We start from the raw sequence: 22447 nt of genomic DNA, 5'->3' as shown, positions 1-22447 counted from the left end.
GCAATAACAACAACCACAACAACATCAATACCAGCAATAACAACACCCACAACAGCAACACCAGCAACAACAACAACAACAACAACAACAACAACAACAACCACAGCAATAACAACAACAACAACAACAACAGCACCAGCAATAATAACAACAACAACAGCAATAATAACAACAACAGCACCAGCAATAATAACAACAACAACAACAGCAATAATAATAACAACAACAACAGCACCAGCAATAATAACAACAACAACACCAGCAATAATAACATCAACAACAGCAATAATAACAGCAGCAACAACAGCACCAGCAATAACAACAACAACAACAACAACAACAACACCAGCAATAATAACAACAACAACAGCAATAATAACAACAGCACCAGCAATAACAACAACAACAACAACAACAACAACAACACCAGCAATAATAACAACGACAACAGCAATAATAACAACAGCAACAACAGCACCAGCAATAATAACAACAACAACAGCAATAATAACAACAACAGCACCAGCAATAATAACAACAACAACAACAGCAATAATAATAACAACAACAACAGCACCAGCAATAATAACAACAACAACAACAGCAATAATAATAACAACAACAACAGCACCAGCAATAATAATAACGACAACACCTGCAATAATAACAACAGCACCAGCAATAATAATAACAACAACAGCACCTGCAATAATAACAACAACAACAACAGCAATAATAATAACAACAACAACAGCACCAGCAATAATAACAACAACAACAGCACCAGCAATAATAATAACGACAACACCTGCAATAATAACAACAGCACCAGCAATAATAATAACAACAACAGCACCTGCAATAATAACAACAACAGCACCAGCAATAATAACAACAACAACAACAGCACCAGCAATAATAACAACAACAACAACAGCAATAATAATAACAACAACAACAGCACCAGCAATAATAATAACGACAACACCTGCAATAATAACAACAGCACCAGCAATAATAATAACAACAACAGCACCTGCAATAATAACAACAACAGCACCAGCAATAATAACAACAACAACAACAGCACCAGCAATAATAACAACAACAACAACAGCAATAATAATAACAACAACAACAACAGCACCAGCAATAATAACAACAACAACAACAGCAATAATAATAACAACAACAACAGCACCAGCAATAATAATAACGACAACACCTGCAATAATAACAACAGCACCAGCAATAATAATAACAACAACAGCACCTGCAATAATAACAACAACAGCACCAGCAATAATAACAACAACAACAACAGCACCAGCAATAATAACAACAACAACAACAGCAATAATAACAACAACAACAACAGCAATAATAATAACAACAACAACAGCACCAGCAATAATAACAACAACAACAACAGCAATAATAATAACAACAACAACAGCACCAGCAATAATAATAACAACAACAACAGCAATAACAACAACAACAGCACCAGCAATAATAACAACAACAACAGCAATAATAACAACAACAGCACCAGCAATAATAACAATGACAGCAACAACAAAAACACCCAGACATCTGATTACAGTGTAACTATTAATTTACATCCCTTCCAGCCTACAAAAGGGACTGAACTTGTTAACTAGTGAAAAAATCAGCTACTTTCTTCCAGGTCAGAGTGAACTACAGCGGTCCTAGAGCGACATCCAAGCTAACAGCTAATGCTGGACAATATGGGACAAGCTCACCGCCATGATCTGAAAGCAATGCTGAAACAGACCGGGAGTATAGCAAGAAGATTTATGGATGACCGCTGATGCCTCTGTCTGCGTCTGAGTAAGTAAGTGACTGAGTGAGTGATGTTACTTTCAGAGCCGTAGCATACAGAGTTAGGTTTGCTTGTACTGAATGCTGTCAGTAATGGCTGTCTCCACTGTGGTAACTAGAGCCAAACATACAAAGTTGTGCTATGGGCGGAGTTTAGTTGTTCTGACAGCCCTCTAATTGGCTGCCTCCACTGCTCCTAATACCTCAGATTTAGCTTTAGCCTCTGTTTCAACAGAACTTGGCCACATTTCTGTATAACAAAAAATAAAAAACCCTACAAGCTTTTCATGTTGGGAAAAATGTTTCATTCCTCTGCTGACCTGCTTCAGCATGAGTGTGTGATAGTTGAGGGGGGAAGGGTAATTTTTTACCACCCCGCTTTGGCATGACTATGTGATAGTTATAGGGAAAGGGTTAGTTGTTGTAAGATACAAGGCCTGCTAGTGCAGTCATTAGCTGGGACTGAGTCACAGCGGTGCTTTTGTCTGAACTGGACATGTTTTTATCCAAACAAGTGCAGAGAGAAACACTGAAAGCAAATAAATGTTCTTGCTCCACTTTCGCTCTGCTTTGGCATAGCTTTCCAATCATGGCGGTGGGCCTGTCCCGTATTGTCTGGCAGTTTTTTTGGGAAAGAAAATCTGTATCCTTTTAAATCTTTATCAGACTTTAAGTACTCAAGGTTGATGTATTAAAATTTAAAACATACAAAATTCTGGTCTTTTGTTTTTAAATTATACAAATATTTTCAGCACAAACCGAGGTGTTAATGTAGGGAGATCCAGCGGCCTTTAACCTGGTTTTGTTTAGAAGGGAAATAAATCTACAGCCTGTATTAAAGTCCAGTGATATAGACCACGTTTCATTGTATTTATTTTCTAACAGCAACTGTACTGTAACACTTAAGTTCAAGATAAAGAGGAGACAGATCTTCTCCTTTCAGTGATCATTTGCAGTGGATTCTGTTACTTCCATTTTAAAAAAGGAAGCAAAAACAAATGTTCAAATTTGTAAATAATGTTTGTACAGTTCTATACATACAATTTCATAAATGAATGCAAAATTATCATGATAATTATGAAACCAAGATTATTTCTTAGACTATAACCATGACACCAAGATGCCTATAACATTAGGGGTGTGAATCTCTTCTCAAGATGGTTCGATTCGAATCTCTTTTCACAGACTATGATTTGATTCACTGACGATTCATTACTTGTGACCTCCTTAGCATTACTAATCCCAATAACAGTACAAACTAAATATAAAATTTTCCCAAGAAGCACAAATTAAAATGAATTTAATGTCACGAGGAGATTTGGATTGACAGAGCTCTGTGTATCTGCTAGTACTGGAGAACAAGGGGTTAAAATAATATTGAAAACAGTCAAATTAAAACAGCTTTCTACACATTTTTTACCTTTGATAATTCCTCTTAATGTGAATATTCAGTCCACATGTCGCAAAAACATGGTTATTTCCCTTCTTGAGTAACTGGCCGTTTTTGATTGTTTTCATTCTCTATGCCTCTATCCGATGGAGGAGGACAGTGGACAGAGTCGGAAACAGGGATGAGAGCGAGGGAGAGACATGCGGCGAAGGGCCCCAGGCCGGATTCGAACCCGGGCACATGGGGCCCCAACCAACTGGCCACCTGTGCCCCAATTGTTTTCATTCTTGTATTAATTCACTGGAGAACAGCTGATCTCCAGCTCAGTGAAGTCTTCTCTGTTTAATATCATATCAGTGCACTCAGATCTATTGATTATGTCACCAAATCAATCACTCCCAACAACACGTAACGGTTGTAAACCCCTTGAATAAAGGGGCTGTTGTTACGGTGATAACAGAAGGTTTAACTCAGGAAAGTGTTTATGTTCGGGTCTGTTTGTGCTGCCTTTAGTGTTAGCATCTTAGCTAAACTTTAGCTGAGATTTATGAGCTGCCGTAGTTCTTAATCGCTTTTCTCCAAAGCGTACAGATGGGCAGACATTTTGAAAGTTATCCTTCCTTCATATAAAGTCCACGACTTTTTCCTGAGGTGCAGAACTGAGAGACATTTAGGTGACAACCTGTGAAACATATCCAGCTACCTAGCGAGCACCTACAGTGAATGGGAACTCTTGTTTAAAGGCAAAAGGTCACCGCTGGTTGTGCGAGATTACAGAAGCTTAGCCAGAGCGTGGCAGAACGACTAATGAAAAGCAGCAGAGCCTCGATTAACCAATCTATAACGTTAAAACCAGTCTTTGGACCAGTTTGTGCCGCATTTTTACCGGTCCAGGGCTCCGTGGACCAATGCACTTGGATTGCTGACGTCAAGATTGGTTAACCGATCCATATCGGATTATCTTTACACCACTAATAAACATTGCATCTCTAATTGGCCGAGGGTGGCGCTGTGCAATTTATCAAAATTTCAAGTAAGAATGTGTTCAGATCTGGACAGTCATCAACCACAGGACATTTGTCTCAGATGTGGTGACGTATACCTGAGTTATGACTGTTCAAAAATTTGTGGCGAGACAAAATGGTAGTATTTTGTTTGTGGCCCTGCAGAGGTCACCATCTGACACAAAGTCACGGATTTTTGCACAGACATGACTCCTAAAGGCCTTTGTTACGCAAACATCTTCAAAGGACTTTAAGCAGTGGCTTGCACTGTAAACCTTGACATTTTCTTTCACCACGAGGAGATGCTATTATGTATTCTTAAAAGGAACGCTGCATGATCAGACAAGTTTGTCTTGTTGGATAGATATGTACAGTGCTTAACAAATTTTTTAGACCACCTGTCATATTTGTCTCAAAGACCATCCAGCATCATGAGGTGCTTTAATGCGGACTCTTTCATTTTCAGTCAGCTCTCCACGTTTTACCATTTTGAACAGGAATGAGGGATTTCAAACTGAATTCACCCAAATTTGAGCCGGCTCACTGGGCTCTCTCTGAGAAGTCAGAAATGAATCAAGCATAACATTCAACCACTAAAACTCATTTTTCTGTTCAGGAATGCAAGTAAATAACTATAATTTGACATATTAATCAAGAAATAAATTTTAAGTAAATCTGTAAATTTGAGCTTATAAACTCACCATGAGGCCACCGTGTTTTGGTCCACGCTAGCACTGTAATGTCACAGTTCCGCAGTGCTCCTCGCTGTTTCTATGCAGTAACTGTTTTTCAGACGGTTTTTCTGCTTGCAGCTTTTGCTGCCATAACAGCTTTCATACCAGACACAAGTTTGCTGCATGTTGTTTTTGTCTCCCTGCTGTCAAAGCTCTGTCATTCATCCTGGAGAAACTCCATTATGTACCTACAAATGGAGTTTCTCCAAAGAAATGCTAAGGTGGACTTTCACTCTGAAAAGCGCAAACCGGAAGTGATTTTGAACTGTTTACCTTCATCTGAACTGTGTGGAAACAAAGCTTTATCAAGAGTCGACATCTGGGGAGCAACTTTATTAAATAGATTAATTTTAGCTTGTGGCCTTCATCTGGTTCATCAAGAAACAGATTTCAAACATATTCTACCGATGTGGACGTAAATATTTGCTCCAACAAGGTAAATATGGATCTGTATTTATCATTTTCTTGTCTAGATGGACAGATAACTGCTCATGGTGCAAATAAAAATAGAATTGAAAAGACCTCAAATTTTAAATTTTTCCGTGTGTGAGACGTGCAGCCTCTCTGAGATGCAGACCTAACACTGGTTGCCAGTCTGAAACAGCTTACTGCAGAGGAACGGCGAGGAGCGCTGTGGAACTGTGACATCACATTGTCAGTGATAACCAAAACATGGTGGCCTCCTAGTGAGTTTATAAACTCAAATTACTCAAAATGCAGATATCTAGTGAGTTTTTTAGTTCAGTATACATATGAGAGGTACAAAAACTTATCCAACAAGATGAACTTATCTGATCATACAGGGTTCCTTTAAAACTGACCAAATGAATATGTGCAGGTACGGACACTTCATAAAGACAGGAAGTCTGAGTCTAATTGGACAGCTGAGTTATTAACAACTTCCTGTTTGTCAAAAAACAGGCAAATTTAAAGGCTCTCTTTGGCCACGCCTTCAGAGTAATGAAAATGTCCTAACAAACTTTACATCAAGAAAATCGAGGTCTATGTTAAAGTATACGTGGAATGGATTAAATCCCTTGGGCAAGGACTATCAAGTATGAACCCTGGAACAAGCCAAAAATGCCCCAATTTTGGCAATTTATTCAAAATAGCAGATTTCCTGTTAGTGGCAGAAACAAGGTACCCAAATCTACAGAATTAAACACATTTTAAACAAATCAAAACAACTGTATTTGAAACACTGGAAAAATAAAACAAAATCCCAAATACAAATAACATGTTTTATTAACGCCTAAACATGTTCTGTTTCCATTGCTAGCAGAATGGTAGAATATCTCCACTCTGAAAACAAAGAAAGTTAAAAGCTTGGTAGCCACAAACTGGCATGTCAGGTTACAAGATGTAATTTGCTGAAAAATAACGTCTCACAAGCAGACATTCTGACTGTTTGTTTGTGTTGGTGGTGGTGGTTGTATATGCATGACCTTTTCTTTTAATATTTGTCTCCTCCCCGGCAGAAATACAAATTCCACTTCAGAAAAGTGCTAGGGCGTTTGTAAAATGTGAATATAACACTTTGCAAAAAGGTTGGAGCAGGAGCATGTTCACCTCTGTTTTACGTAACCTTTTCTTTAAACAGAGCTGTAAGCATATGGGGACTTGAGACACTAATTGTTTTACAAGTATTGAATATGGAGAAGTTAAAAAAACAACCTGAAAACATAAACACTTGTTTACAGAAGCTTCATGCAGAGTACAGCTCTTATTGCTCATATCTGCTGTTTTGTGTCAGAGCAGTTATTCCCTTGATTTCAGTAGACTAAAAAAATGCAGCAAATGTTCAACTCACAGCTCCCAGCATGATGCGAACAATGAGCCATCTGAAGGTCCAGATGCAGATAAGGGAAGTGGGGCAGCGGAGGGGGACCTGGGACAGAGTCCACACAGGACAAAGGAAAATGGCCAGGAATCCTGTCTCCAACAGCTGACTCTCCCAACCTGAATATATCATCAACATTGGAGGTGTGAATTTTCCTGCCCTGCAAACGGTCTATGCCCAAACCTGCCTAGAAGAGGTTTTCAGCAGAAGCAGTAAGAATAAGGCCAAGTTAATCATGACTGGTCCAGCAAATGCTGAAAAACACTGTCATCCATAGAGCTCAGGCACTACCTTAGCTAAAATTAAATAAACTAAACTAGTTTTTTCTAAGTAAAGACTTAATCTGCTCATAAACATTGTGTTCATAATGTATTTAAAATTAGCAATAATGGTTTTACTTTAGAAAATTCTGCACAACAATATTTACTGATGACCTTAACTTTTTCACAACTACTTCAGAGCAATTAACTGGCCTTAGTCTAAAAAGTTTAATCTTTTGTTAGACTGAGGGTAATAATGGGTCCAAAAGAAAACTGGGTATAATGACAAAATGGTGACATTAAGAGGGAAACAACATCTGTAAGAGAAACAGAAACCACAGCTCCCTACCTTAGACACTGGCCTGCAATCTGTAACAACCAAGTGTTAACCACATTTGCCAAGCAGAGGCTGTGAACTGTACACAGGACACTAATAAGCAATACCAATATTTAACAACAGTTACTGTCTTTAAACCATAAAAGTGCTGACAGGTGTTAGCATTGGAACAGATTTCTGTGAAGTATTATGGTTATGATCCATGGCTCTGGAGCTGGGCTCTTTCATTTTAAAAGATAGAACAATATTATACTAGATACCCATGTTGACCCTCAATATATGCAAAACAACATTAGATGAATATTATCTTGTAATAATAATGTATACTCCAAAAAATATAAATGCTGCAGTGCTGGACTTTGAGGTGATGGTTGAAAATGAAGGCAAAAGATCGACCCATTGGGTTTACTTACCAAAGGAGTACCTAAAAAGAGAGAGAAAGCAATCATTATTACATCAAATAATAAATAAATAAAAATAAATACATAGTGATACCAATTTGGCCCCACTTTAATAATTTAAAACTTTTAAAAGATAATTTGGAGATGTCTTGATTTGCTTCTGGGGGCTGTGATAAGATCTGTGATCACATGAGAATAAGCTGGAAATGCTCTTAACTATTAAAGTTTTTGTAAAGTGACTCAAAATTGTGTATTTTAGGTTTGTTGGATGGCTGGTGGCCGCCATGAATGAATTTCAGTTGTGAAAAACATCTTTCACCCTTTTATATCATTGTAGCATTGGGGGGGATAAATCATTCAAGGCTCTCCTGCTTCACACAGTGCAACTTTTTTCCAACACATCTAGTCTGTTTAGACACTTTTTGGATTTAATAGATCTCTTATAATAAAGTTATCCAAATATCCCTGTGTCTCATGATTGCTTTTTGCCCCTCATATTTAGTTCTGTGAAATCTCTTTGATATGGACACAATAAAAACACATTTAAAACTTATTATCTAAGTGTTGTATATGAAAGATCAACTAAAAGTATATGTTGCCAAATAAGGGCTGGTAAAAACAGTTTACCTCCACCAAAGGAGATAATGTGATCGTTGTTAGTTTGTTAGCAACATAACTCAAAAAGTCATGGACAGATTTTGATGACATTTTCAGGAAATGTCAGAAATGGCATAAGGAAGGACTGGTTAGATTTTGGGAGTGATCCGGATCACCGTCTGGATCCGGGAATTTTTTAAAGGATTCTTTACTATTGGGAGATAGGGCTAATGGTGGAGGTCTGCGCTGTCCGAGTGCTTTTCTGGTTGTACATGTATTATCCAGACTCACCACAGCTGTCCTACGTTGACCAAGGAGTGATAAAGCACCCACAGTGCAACCATGATCAACATGTTGGCCATTCCCGTCACCAGAACAAATGCAGACAGTGCCATCCCGATGACGGCAAGGCCATCTAGGTTGGCATCCATGTCACTCCAGTCTAGCAACCACAGAACAGATGGTGTGTAGGTGAAGGCTGCCAAGCCTATCTTACCCCCTACATACCGCTTCACACTGTTGAGGTAGCTCTTGCAGGGTAGAAGGCCATGATTGCCTATCAGCTGCTTGTTCTGGCTGTATGCAACGCTGAAAGCCACAACTACAGAGAAGACAAGAGAAAACATAAAAATATCACCACCTACTTACTCAACAACAAGCGTGATAATATAATATCCCTGACTTTGTAAAGCCTTTTTTTGCAGGAAGAAAGGAAATTATACTTAACAAGAGCACAAAGATGACAAGTCTGGAAGAGAACTAAGATGCTGTTTCACTGGTTGGTCATATTTCAAATTAGGATACCACAGCAAGGCTGAAGTGAGTCCAGTATTGAGAAATCAGACTGCTTTCTAATGCATTTGTTGATTTCTTTATGACTTCAAACACATATGGTGCTCCTAACATGTTTCATGATAAAAGGACAGGTTAGATTGAGAAACATAGCTTTTCTGTTTTTTGTCTGCAACTATTTGCAGCAAAATTTCAGGGAAACTTTAATGGCAGTGAATCTTTAAAGGTGCCTTTCTCTTTACTGTAGAGAAGGAGGAGACCTCAGATGAACCAAGCAACAACCTCAAATTAAGAAATATTAAAGCCAATGTCAGAAAGCAAATTTTCACTTGAAGCTGACACCAAAAAAGCCAAGGAATCTTTAAGTCTCTTACAAGAGACAGTTGAAGTACACTGATTGCTTCTACACTGGTCATAACTGACAGACGGGCACATAGCTGTCTGCCAGGAGGTTTAAGACTTCCTCTACTCCACTTCTTTGCATCTGGAGACATCTGGCTTTAAAAAATCCAGTACAGCAACTACAATACTGCAACATCTCTTTCCAAATGTCTTTCAAAAATCAATAGGTGACAATACAAATGCCCTTTTCACATTGGGACTTTAATATCTATAGGGACCTCTGGTAGTCTGTAATAATCTAAGTGTTTTTAATCCCGTGTTAATTAATCGTGTCCGTAATTTGTGGAGTAAAAATTCCGGGGCATTCATCAACCATCTTTTCAGTGCACACTGAGGTCCACAAGTAATTCTAATCCGGTGTGAATTGCCAGCTCTGTAATTTAGGGTGAAAGTTATGTTTTTAATGGATCATGCAGCTTTTTCTGATTCTTTTTGTCTTTGAAAAAATAATAGAGGCCTCACAGGACATTATTAGCAAAGTTTTGACACATCAAGGTTATAAAGAGTGCTTCGCTTTGAGTTAATTTTAGCAAATGTGTAAAAATGCCTTTAGGTTACCCAGTTTATTTATTACAACTCCAGTATCCAAATGTGCCCCTGCACACTGTTGCTCTCTTCATATGCACAGCTCTTCTGCTCTTCCTCTAACAAGTGCCTGGTCTTAGATCAGTATTCATTTTGTTATTTCATGAATAATAAAACTTACTATTTGAAATGTGTTGCTGAACATTCAGTGGTTAGGCTGCAACAGCTGATCTCCGTGAGAAGGGCTGTTGTTGATGCGTAACGATCCAAAATAGAGTGCAGAATAATATTCAAGGTTTCATGGTGCAGGTATAGAAGAGACATTACCGCAAAGATGTGAAACGACTGTATTTCAAAATAAAAGGCCTCCGTGCTGGTTTGTTTACATTTTATGAGACGGAGGACACTATAAATAATGTGACGCACTCATGTGGGATTTCAAAATAAAAGCCAGCTGAAAAACATCAAGCTCACTTTATTTCTGACATGTTAAGAATTGAAATTAAAAATAAACCCAGTTACCAAAGACTCATTCCACCTTGGATTGATAGTTGCAGACCTGCCAACCTGTACGCATTTTGCGTAGAAGGTACGCAATTTGACATGTCAATATGCTGGTAGGACTCGCCTCTCTTTGCAAAAAGCTGCGGACATGTGAGTTCTGTGGGAAATGTGCACAGTCGAATTCATGTCTGACAGCACAATGCAGCAGCATGGTTAACCAGTTTCAACCAATTATGCAGAGTAGTGGAGAATAACCAGTCTGTCGAACCTAAAGCATTATATCCCCGCTCCCCCTCCTTCCTGCGTTACGAGGTTGACACTCCTCATAGCACAGGTGCGATGACAAGGTGAGAGAGGTGCGTGCATGCCATGTGTGCAATTTTAGGCTACTTGTTGCCACAAAAACTTCACTCCACTTTGATTTAGGATTTGAAATTCATGCTCAGTCCTTTAATTTTATATTTCTGGAATATTCTAAATTCAAGCAGAATGTTATTTCCTCTCATCATGCATAATTCTCCGAATCTGGAGTGCGAGCAGCCATGCTCCACAGCTGATACGATGCTGAGAGTGACCTGAGACGGACAGACAGCAGTGGGACGAGGGAGAGAGAGGGTCAGGAGCACGGAGAGGTAGATCAATACATCCAACAATGCATAAACTTTGTGTGTATTGTTAGGGTAAAGACATGATTTGGTGATAGATTTTTACCCTTTAACTCCTATAGTACTGATGTTATCATTACACTGCGTTAGAGAGAAAAGAAGGGTTTATTCATTTACATTAGCTCTAAAAACATCAGACCCCAGTGTGATAGTCAATATGGACCAGACTCTAACAGTGTTAGATAAATTTCTAAAAATGTTGAAAATATTTTCCTATTACTCTGAGTATTAGTTAATACATTAGGGTGTCCAAACTATGGCCTGTGGTCCAACTGTGGCCCTTGGTCCTTTTGAATTGACCAGCAACAAATCCATTAAAAAGGCCCACATAAGAACATAAAACTTGTACTTTGCTCTTTTTCTTAGTTTGACTAGGATTAACAGTATCGGGGTTTATACAATGTGGAGATATTTACAAATTAAATTTAGCCAATATCAATACCAATACAAAAATGCATTGACCGAACACTTCAGTCCTTGAAACACAGTTTGAGGATGAACAAAGAAACACACTTCAGTTTCTAGAACACACTGAAGTTTAAGTTATTAGGATGAACACAGAAAAAGACTTCAGCTGTCTGTTGGTCCTGCCTAAAGTTAAAACAATGAATGATAAAAGGATTAAAGCAGCAAATAGCAGCATGAATGGAGCTCATCTGCTCCTCTGTCTGATCTATCTCAAGGTCATATCTCCAAATCATACCGCTCTAATCATCTTCAAGCGCCAACACTTCCATAAAGTTAGTCAGCTTCCAGCAGTTTGCATGTTTTGTGTCTGAATGTGGCGATGATTCAGCGTCTCTCTTCTCTGCTGAACCCCAAAATTCTTAACAATGATTGGCTGTTTGCTTTGTTAGACATTAGCTGACAGCTGTATTTTAGTATGTTTTTCGATTACTTTCACTTACTCAGCAAATATTTTGGTTACATTTTGGTTTTAGAAATGTAACAAACGTTCTACATATTGGTATACTGGTTTTTGTTCTGTGCTACAAGAGAGTCAACCTCTGTAGCAGCAGTGATATGGGCAAAAAAGTTAAAGTTCACATACAGCCCTGATACAGGTCTGTAGTTGCCAACCCCGCAATGCAACTGACACCGTGTCAAGGCAATCTGATGTGGATTTCAAAATAAAAGCCTTCTCAAATATGTCAATCACTGTGCAGCTGCCTTTAAATTGAAATAATTAAGAAACTCCAAATCTCCACAGACTCATTCCACCTTAGATTGATGATCATCCCGTCATGCATCAGTCACAGAGCCAAGACAGGAATTTCAAGATAAAAGTCTTCTTAAATAGGTCAAACTTACAGGGGGCTCTTTGTAATTTGAAATTAAAACAGCAAGATGCACAGTAAATATGACACATTTGAAAAGGCAAAACCAGTCAATCTGTGACACCGGCTGATGCTGGCACGGCTAGATTACTGTTCCAACCTCAAAAACAGCACTCTTCTTGTCTGCGCGCATTAAAAATAAAGGCAAGGCTGCCGAAATGTGAGCATACTCACAGTAAATAAAGGCAACTGAGCGCAGCAGCACGATGCGAGTGAGCCAGTAAGTCCCCGCGTGGAGCGGCCGAAGCCTCTTCTCTGTCTCTTTGCAATTCTCTTTTTCATTCGTAGTGTCTGCAGGCTTTGCATCGGTCTTACAGCCACCTACATGTCTTTTTCTCACAGAGCCACACGAAGTGTCGCTTAAGGTAGCCGCCATGTTTGAGGACCTTTCTTCTTCCTTTTACATTTCCGGCAGTTTAGGCGCATCTTGGCGTATTACTGCCACCCGCAGGTGAACGATACTCAGCGATCCCCAAATGGCGGCCCGCCAGCAGGTGTAATCTGGCCCGCGAGACATTTGGGGAAAAAGATGGGAAATTAAAAAGACATATATTAACTTTTAATTTTTAACCTCTTTGGCGTTTAAAATACAAATGTTCACTCATTTATTATGATCTTTCTATCATTGTAGCAAGGAAAGGTCGTAATACGATGTAATAAATGAGTTAAACATGGTACATTCAACTCTCTTTAGAGCAGAGAGGAACACCGTGAAAAGAGGCACGGCAGAGCCAGGGGCGCCGAAAAGGAGAGAATATGGAGAAGGACTCTAGGGGCCCATGATTGACAGGGGCCCAGAGAGGCCCCTAATACAATTATAATACTGACAAAATAATATGACACTCAGTAATAAACGTACAATCACACATACGTTGTTTTTTTTTTAAACAATGTATTGGTAAGACTAAGTTTATTTGTTTTTAAAAAAATCTTCTCAACTTTGGGAAGAGGGAACTTTGCTCCAGGTTATGAAAAATGCTCCAATCAGTGCATGAAAAACATCCTCTTATGGTCTCTAAACTATCCTCAGTCTATAGCAACACAGACTCGTGCTGGGGCTTGCTGGATTTAAGAAATGGGCCATTTCATATGTGAGCTATCTAATATATAGCCTAATGTGTATTTTTAAAGTCTGCAGGCTGTGAAAATAAGATAATCGAGCACTTACACTTCCTGATATGAGCGTGTGCTGACCAGGCACGTGATGCATCATCCCCAGCACAAAGCCAGTAATGACTCACATCCACTGTTAATATTTTGCTACAGGAGGCTACAGCCACATATGCTGTGCTACAGCGCCCTCGCCTGGCTATGTTGAAGCCCTGCAGCTGTGTGTGTCCAAAGTCATGCGAGTTAAGATGAGGCGGACAGGGGAGGAGACAGCGCGGAGGGTAAACAGCAATAAGACAATCACACATCGGGCTGTATGTGTGTGATTTAATTATTTTCTGAAGCGGAGTAAATTTACCTCCAACGGTAAGGAAATGTCATTGTCATCATTGGTCATCTAATATGTTTAACGCACAATCTACCGAGCTAGCGTAAATGTCCTGTAACCGTCTGTCAGTAGAGTAAATGACCCACCAAACATCGTTCATATACTGTGACATAACTTGTCTAATATTAACCATACAACTTAAATAAAACGAGCATTAATACATCCTGGCGGAAGAGTTGAAGTTTCTATTCGATTCAGCATGACTTCAATAATAAGCGCAGCTTTTATTTCAATTATATTTGAGTTAGCCTACTTTGCTTCGACTGTTGTCAGTAAGCAACTGTAGCGAAGTTACCTTGCTAATGGTGTTATGGTGTTAAGAGTGACCATGTTAACTGACTACTTTCCACCCAACACATTTCTGAGTGTCACAGTGGAAACAGATGGTGGAGACAGAAAATGTCCTAATGCATCGTTTTCCATATAGTTATTATCAAAATACCTTTAGTTATAACACATGCTATCTCCATCTGCTGCTAGCAGCGACAACTACGAACGCATTCAACGGATAGTCACCAGTGAGCACGGTTACTATTTAAACCATAACAACGGCCGCTTTGGCTAAAGCACTGGCTTTGAAATGGTGATATTGAGCTACCAGTCCACCTGGTTGTTTGATAGACGTAAAGTTTTCTTTTTCCAAATTACCAAACTGATTTAGAGTAACTAATATAAGCCGCTGAATCCAATGCTACTAATTCTGGCTTTGTTTTCTAAGGGGATTTTTGTATTTTGTAGTTGAAGGATGCCATCAACCCTTGTAATGTTAGCTTAGCTCGCTGCTAACATCACCTCTACCAAACGTTAGCCACGTCGTTAGCCGCCTGACACGAAAAGCATGACTGGAAGTAAGAAGCAGGATGTTTGGGAGGCAGTTGTTTGACATAATGGCTCCAGTCCAAGCCTTATCATCTATTTCACACACCTGTAATAACAGCCGCAGATGAAAAGGGAGCACCAGCAGTTAATGCCAGTTAACTCAGTTCGTTTGTCGATATCTGGTGTTGTATTATGATACCCTCTCGTGTTATTTTCATAACTACTATCAAAAGGCAGCCATAGTAATGAATGCACGTATATTTCATAAGACAGGTACTTAGGAGAGGACTTATCAAAAGATGTATGCAAACTCCTGCATACTGTCTAAGTTCCACAAAAACAATGTTATTGTGTAATTTTGTCTGTTTGCATGCAATTTGTGATCATTTTAAACAATAAATAACGAGGTGCCTTGAGATTACATTTTGTTGCATAGGTATAGAAATAGGTGCGAACAAGTTAATATGATCATTTTTCTGGACTGCAAAAACACCCCACATCTACTGATAAGATGGTCAAATTTCTGAAGCACTGTTGCTGTTTGATACCACTGTTTTCAAATCATACAATATCTTATTTTAAAATTGACTCTAATATTAATGATTGACTTTAGAAATATTACAGAAGTTTGAACAAATGTCACCTATTTCAAGTTTAGAGCTTAGGAGAGGAATGAATATCTCAAACAAAGCAGGCCATCTCTCTCATGCTGTATTGTATTGTACAAAAACATTCAGCATAAGTTTTCGTGCAGTTTTAGGTATTTAATAACAAGAAAATCACCCAAGTAGGTCCCTTTGATTTCTATTTTTGTTGTCAGGGTAATAAGTGAGGTTTTAGCATTACTGCATGTTCACTATTGTCACATCAAAGTTGAAAAAATGTTGGAATTGTGACAACCTTATTTTGCCCTTAAATGTTTATTTTTAATTTTGTCGTCTGGCTTTTCATCATATACTTTATTATATTCTACATGTTTCATACAACCACGTACAGCAGGATTACTGTCTAACAATTTACAAAGGTTTTATAAGGCAACAGTGACACAGCATCTCTTGTAAACATGTTTACATTTAGCTATCAGTGTCTGAGTCTGATCTGAAACCAGTTTCATGCCTTGCTTTTATTAGATACAACATGCAGGTTCCTCTTCTTTTTATGCTGAATTAAATTATCATGGCTGGTTTCTTAATGCAGCAACAACAGCTAATGGCATGACAAGATGATCAGACACTCATTTTCTACGGATTGATACTGGCTTTTTCCTTGATGGTTTTTACACCTAATGTACAAATCCATAAATTATGAATGACAAGTGGCCCATGTGAATTATTCACCACCCCCTTCTGCCTTGTTAAAGGCTAATGTTTGCCGACAGATTCTTCTACAAAAAGGTTTGAGTTGGAGCGTACTGTTTTTTAGATAGCATAAATACTACACATGAGGGTTGTCACTGTGCTATACAATACTGGCCATGATAACATTTTCACACAATAAAAACACTGGCCATGTCACAGCATCAATGATATAGCCCTCCAACATCCACTGAATGTCATATGCTGTTTGATTTTCTTTTTGGTGAGTAAATATGACAAGACTGTTGGCTCCACTGCTGGTAAATTTTTCTATCAAAATAGTCCCGAATAAGAACCCTTTTGGTTTCAGTGCTGCTTCTCACTCTCTTGCTCTTTTGCTACTTGCATGTTAAAACTAAGACACAAAACCAACTTGCACTGCTGCACAGACACACACAAAGAAGTGTAAGCCTCTGGAAACTCCTGTAGTGGTGAGACAAACCAAACCACATGGTTCAGAATATATGTAGTGGTGGAGCTCTGAAAATGCAATACCATGCACAACATGCAGGAGTGGCCAGTGACACACACTGAGACTTATCGCACACATACACACATCAAATGAATGGTGCAAAAATTTGATTCAATGCTTCCATAACACAAACAGGAAATTAGTTGTGGTTGATTACAGCTCATTTTTTGTTCATAGCGCTGTTGTCTTTAATTCACAGGGTTTAAGGATAACCCTTGACCTTGGCAGTGGTGGGACGGAGACGCACAGCTCTCAAAGATGGCATCACCCTTCGTGCCTGTCCCTGTGCCCTTTGACAGAGCCTCAGCCAGAGGTAGCAGCAAGCTCAGACGCCCCCCCCGAGCCTCGTCACTTGGCAGCGTGTCCAGCAGCTCAGACTCGTCTCTCCCCCGGGCTGCAGGGGAGGACCTCAACAGACAAGGATGTGGAGGGTTTGGTTCTCAGCGTCAGTCTCGCTGCACGGACAGAGGCAGCCGGAGCAGGACGCCACCACCCCAGCAGAGCCCTGTGACTCGGGCCAGGCTGAACGGGACTCTGGATCATTCTGTGGAGTATTCCACTTGTCCTCGATCCATGTCGGATCCTATGACAAGCCAGCAGGAGGAGGACAGGCCTATAACCCCCACTGTGCTGGGGTATGAGGTCATGGAGGAGAGGGCCAAGTTCACGGTATGAAGATGTAAAAATCTGCATGAAAACCTCAGGAAACTTTTGTAGCACCTTTTGAACAACTGATTAAAACCTTTTTTTTAAACAGCAGTTTTTTCATAAGCAAACCATTGTAAATTCTTATCCATAGTACCCCTGTCCTCTAGTTTTTAGTTTAAAAGAAGGCTATTGAAGAAGGGCATTGCTGTGCTATTTTTAAACAGTAACTTTTCAATGAAAAACATCCAGTGCCATAAAAAGTATTTGCTCCCTTTCTCATTCCTGATTTTTTCATATTTATCACACTTAAATCTTTTGGATCATCAAACCAATTTTCATATCTCACAAAAACAACCCAAATAAATAGACAATGCAGTTTCTAAATGATGATTTTATTTATTAAGGGGGAAGAAATCCAAACCTATTCGACCCTGTGTGGAAAAGTAATTTCCCCTAAACATAATAACTGGTTGTTCCACCCTTGGCAGCAATAACTGAAATCAAGCGTTTGTGATAACTGATGGTCAGTCTTTCTCATCACTGTGGAAGAATTTTGGCCCACTCTTCTTTACACAATTGTTTTAACTCAGGCATATTGGAGGTTTTTGACGACTTTCTATTTAACAAATCTGGCAGTAATCAGGCCTGAGTGTGGCTAATGAAATTGAACTCAACCTTCTGAGAACTGTAATTAATCACAGTTAACTCATAATTTAACAATGGGGGCAAATATTTTTCACACAGGGTTTGGATTTTTTGTCCCTTAATGAAAAAAATTATCATTTAGAAACTGCATGTTCAATTTACTTGGGTTGTCTTGTGCAATATATAAATTGATTTATTGTACTGAAACATTTAAGTTTGATAAATATGCAAAAAAAAAAAAAAAAAATCAGGAATCAGAGAGGGGGGGAATACTTTCTCAGAGCAGATTGCTGAACATTTATTTACATTTTGACGGACGCTTTTTTTAAATTAACATTTGATGAAATGCTGACTCATTTTCTTTTGCTTGCAGTAAAAGCGGTTTGTTAAGATATGAAGTTCTTCAAGGATTTAGACATTTTGATACTAATGACAATTGAGATAGCATAAATTGTATGGTACTGACAATTTTTACAACCTTACCTCACAGTACTAGTATATAGCCTGATTAAAACCGCTGTGATTAGTCTATCAAAAGAGAACAGTAAACTATTTTGATATCATTTTGCCATTTTCCAAGCAATACTGTTGAATATTTGTTGCCACCATCACCTTAAATGGAAGGATTTGTTGCTTTTTGTCACATGTGAAACGTATTTGTGTTTTTAGCTGTTGTTTCAAGTTAAAAAGTAATATAAAGAATTTGGTTTGGGAAGTTGGGATGAGCCTTTTCCCCATTTTCTTTTTATAGTTTAGGTTGAACTGTTTAAAGTGAATGTGGTCAGCAACAGATAGAAATTAAGATAGAAATAACTGAAGTTGGGGCGCAGGTGGCCGAGTGGTCAAGGCACGCCCCATGTATGCGGACCGTCCGGTTTTGAATCCGGCCTGAGGCCCTTCACTTGCATGTCTGTCCCCCCATTCTTGTCCCTGTTTCCGACTCTATCTACTATCCTCATCTATCAAATAAAGGCACAAAAATGCCCAAAATAAACCTTTAAAAAAAAAAAAAGAAATGACTGAAGTTCCCAACAGGAAGCAGTGCAAACATGTAATGAGAGTATTAGAAAAACGCCAAACGTGTGGATTTACCCTTCTGAATTTGTGTTTTTATCATCCTGGTTCTGCTGTAGGTGTTTAAGGTCCTGGTGAGGAAGAGTGCTGACGAGAGCTGGGTCGTTTTCAGGAGGTACACAGACTTCTCCAGACTCAACGACAAGGTGTGTTTGTCATCTGTATTTATTTTTTACCTTAATCTCAGGCCGGACTGAAGCTTTATTTTGCACTCATTATGGCTGGAATACTCGATATCCTCTGCAATATCTTTTTTGTATCAGCAGAGGAAAGAAACAAGGGAATGGGAAGTAAGTAAACAGAGCAGCAAGCCGAGTTAGCGGCATTTAGAGACGGACAACGAGACACAGATCTGGATCTGTCCAGCGATAGTTCAGATTTAAAAGGAAGAGCAGGACTAGACTGCAGGGTTTTGTCCTGAATGGAGGACTAGACTGCAGGGTTTTGTCCTGAATGGAGGACTAGACTGCAGGGTTTTGTCCTGAATGGTGGACTAGACTGCAGGGTTTTGTCCTGAATGGTGGACTAGACTGCAGGGTTTTGTCCTCAATGGAGGACTAGACTGCAGGGTTTTGTCCTGAATGGTGGACTAGACTGCAGGGTTTTGTCCTGAATGGAGGACCGAACTGCAGGGTTTTAGCCTGCATGCAGGATTGTTGAGTTTTTAAAGTTTGCTTCACCCTCAATGAGGAAAATAATGATTTTATAAACATCAATAGTAACCATAACAAAGAAAACATTCAAGAACTTTTTTGTAATTTATGTATTTTTGATTTATTAGTAAATGTTTGAATGAAGTCCTTTTCAGAATGAAACAGTGTGCTAAATCTGACTTCATTTTAATATTTACTCTCTCTGCATACATTAAAAGATCCAATAGAACAGTAATTTAATCACTGAACTGGAGTGATTTAGGGCTGAATTAAACATTATACAACTATTTAGAGGACATAGCAAAAATGTATAGTAATGTAAATCTTAGTTCATACCGCCCATCCCCAGTACTCATGTACCAGTGTTTGGAGACGCTGTGCCTGACTGTTTGCTCATTGCTTTAGCACGCTTTTTGAGCATACTGTGGGCCTGCACAAAGCTGCTTTTATGCCCAAATAGCCTGAAGACCTGAGCCAACTAGGCCAACAGGTCTCTTATGGTTTTGGGTCACAGATTAATAAACAGAGAAGAAATAAACCAAGCAAGGATAAGAAATTTTAAAAAACACATTTAACAGGGAGAAGTTATTCCGTGGCTTGGCCTACATGATATACATTAATCCTGATGCTGCAATGTACAATTCACAAATGCAAACAGAGGTGGGAAGAAAGCACAGAGAGGACCAGGGAACGCCCAACATTCATTAAGGAGAGAGAGGATGGGACAGGTTGTGGACATCTTATCATTCTTGCTGCTTTTCCACAAAGACAGCTGTGCAAAAACACGTGCAGCTCTCACTGGTTGTATGTATTTTATGCATTTCAATGGCTGGAAATCTTTTTTTTTAACTCTTAAGCCTAGTTCAGACCAAAGATTCATGATAAGACGAGTTGAAACTTGAAACTGCTTCCACTCTGCGATGCTCGAAACACGTCCCAGTTTACACTGCTGCGATTGAAGGAGACGATCATCATTTCTATGGACTTTCAGTCACTCCTTTTAAAGAGATTTTTTACCTAAGCTAGTGCACAATAAACCTGTCTCTACAAGAGAGATGGTACTGCACATTCACAGTTTTTGTGCTTTTGTCATCATGATCATGCCTTTGTATCACATGCGGGTGCACAAGAAAGTGATTACTCCTACTTGTCATCAACATCGTGCAGCTGTGAAATTTCAGGACACAAATGAATACAAAAATTCCTTGCTAGATCACTTTTGTTAAACTGAAGATATCCACTGAGAAAAATAGATTTTTCCATGGACAGATTTAGTGCAGTGTGTCCTGTGCGTGCACAGCTGAAAAGAGAGATCCTTTTCAAACAATATAATCTACTAACCTTTTATTAATTAATTAATTTTTTTACCTTTTTTTGCCTCATGGAAATGATTTGAGTTTTTTTTAAATTTATTTATTTATTTTTTGTACACAGAAACTTCCGTCAGCTAACTGGAGGAGACAGGAGTCTAGGCAAAAGTTTCGCAGCACTGCAGTACAGTTTAATGGCACATATAAACACAGAAATGCTTTTCTAGCTCCCTCTTGTCATAATGAAGGTATCCGCTGAAAGCAACTAATTTTCCATGAACAAGTTAGCTTCTACAGTCTTGGATTTCTCATGGATATTATCACATGAAGCGCAATGCTTCCTGCTTAGAAACGCAGCTGGAGATTGGGAGACTTTTCAAAACAGTTGTTTCTATTTCCATTTATCTGCTGCTTGGAAATGACTGTATATCTTCTTTTGTTTTGAAGTTTTCACACGGAAATCTCGGTCCGAAAACTCTGCCGTCTCCTCCATCAGCTGTTAAGCCTGATATGCAGCGGATGGAAGAGGCAGGAGTTGAGCTGGCTGAAGTTTTCCTGTTAAATCCTTAAAAAAAATCAGTGTTAGCCTAATTATTTCCAAGAAGCAGATGTGAAAAATTGAAAAAGAAACATTGTTTGGAAAAGATTCTCCTTTACTTCTCCTTTTTACCATAAAGCGCTGGGCTTTATGGGATAATGTGAAATTCCAGGCTGTAGGAGCTGAATATAATTAATTATTCTCAGCAGATATCTTTGTTGGTGTGATGTGTGTTGTAATTGAACCCAGGGATGCAGAGGCAGATGACGAGTTTTAAACAGTTTAATGATGATAATGTGGGGGGGAAGTGGAGACTCCAGGGTCCAGGGAGTGAGAGTCTTCGTGGGATCAAGAATGCTAGACAGGCGGCAGGTGAGAGTGAGGGAGGCACTGGAAGCAAAAGACACAAGGGTTAAAAAAGAGTTCACAGGAGGCACTGGAAATATACAAAATCTTGTGATCGAGTTGAGAGGTCGAGCACAGGAGTTACCACAGGTGAGTAGTCTGCAAAACTCTTGCACCGTGAAGAGACGGCCACAGCCATATGAAGGATCTTCTAATCAGGTAATGCACTGCAGGTGTGACTGCTCTCCACAGTGCCATGGGGGATGGTGCAACCTCGGGAGAAGACAAGGTAAGTTGACGGCAAACACAAGTGACCAGCGGAAGCTGGAAACCGGGAGTGAGTCAAAATAAAGCAATTTTCAAAATAAACACCACAGTTGGAACAGCAACAAATGCTAGAAAAGCATTTTTGTCTTTCTATGTGCTGTGAAATTTCACTTCCATGTTGTGATGGTGA

The 22447-nt window shown here is 39.1% G+C and overlaps 2 protein-coding genes across 5 annotated transcripts in view; one reads left to right on the top strand and one right to left on the bottom strand.

Moving 5' to 3' along the window:
- Window positions 1-13021, bottom strand: part of lmf1 (lipase maturation factor 1) — a 35009-nt gene extending 21988 nt beyond the window's left edge. Inside the window, exons 1-4 of one of the 2 annotated variants that reach the window (XM_041814141.1) lie at window positions 12808-13021; window positions 8700-9009; window positions 7824-7834; window positions 6784-6932 (exon numbers count right to left, since the gene is read on the bottom strand). In XM_041814141.1, coding sequence (XP_041670075.1) covers window positions 6784-6932; window positions 7824-7834; window positions 8700-9009; window positions 12808-13009 — 672 coding nt within the window. In that variant the 5' untranslated portion in view covers window positions 13010-13021. The remainder of the gene's footprint in view (window positions 1-6783; window positions 6933-7823; window positions 7835-8699; window positions 9010-12807) is intronic. The other variant, XM_041814142.1, reaches the window with a different exon arrangement.
- Window positions 13022-13982: 961 nt separating this feature from the next.
- The window catches only part of LOC121527129 (sorting nexin-16-like), a 53129-nt gene continuing 44664 nt past the window's right edge, over window positions 13983-22447 (top strand). For all 3 annotated transcript variants that reach the window (XM_041813863.1, XM_041813862.1, XM_041813864.1), the window contains exons 1-3: window positions 13983-14109; window positions 16977-17446; window positions 19204-19290. In XM_041813863.1, coding sequence (XP_041669797.1) covers window positions 17036-17446; window positions 19204-19290 — 498 coding nt within the window. In that variant the 5' untranslated portion in view covers window positions 13983-14109; window positions 16977-17035. The remainder of the gene's footprint in view (window positions 14110-16976; window positions 17447-19203; window positions 19291-22447) is intronic.

The sequence above is a fragment of the Cheilinus undulatus genome, linkage group 19, assembly GCF_018320785.1.
Source record: "Cheilinus undulatus linkage group 19, ASM1832078v1, whole genome shotgun sequence".
Lineage (NCBI taxonomy): Eukaryota > Metazoa > Chordata > Actinopteri > Labriformes > Labridae > Cheilinus > Cheilinus undulatus.
Note: the sequence above shows the minus strand (reverse complement) of the source record. Positions and strands in the feature narration are given on the sequence as shown.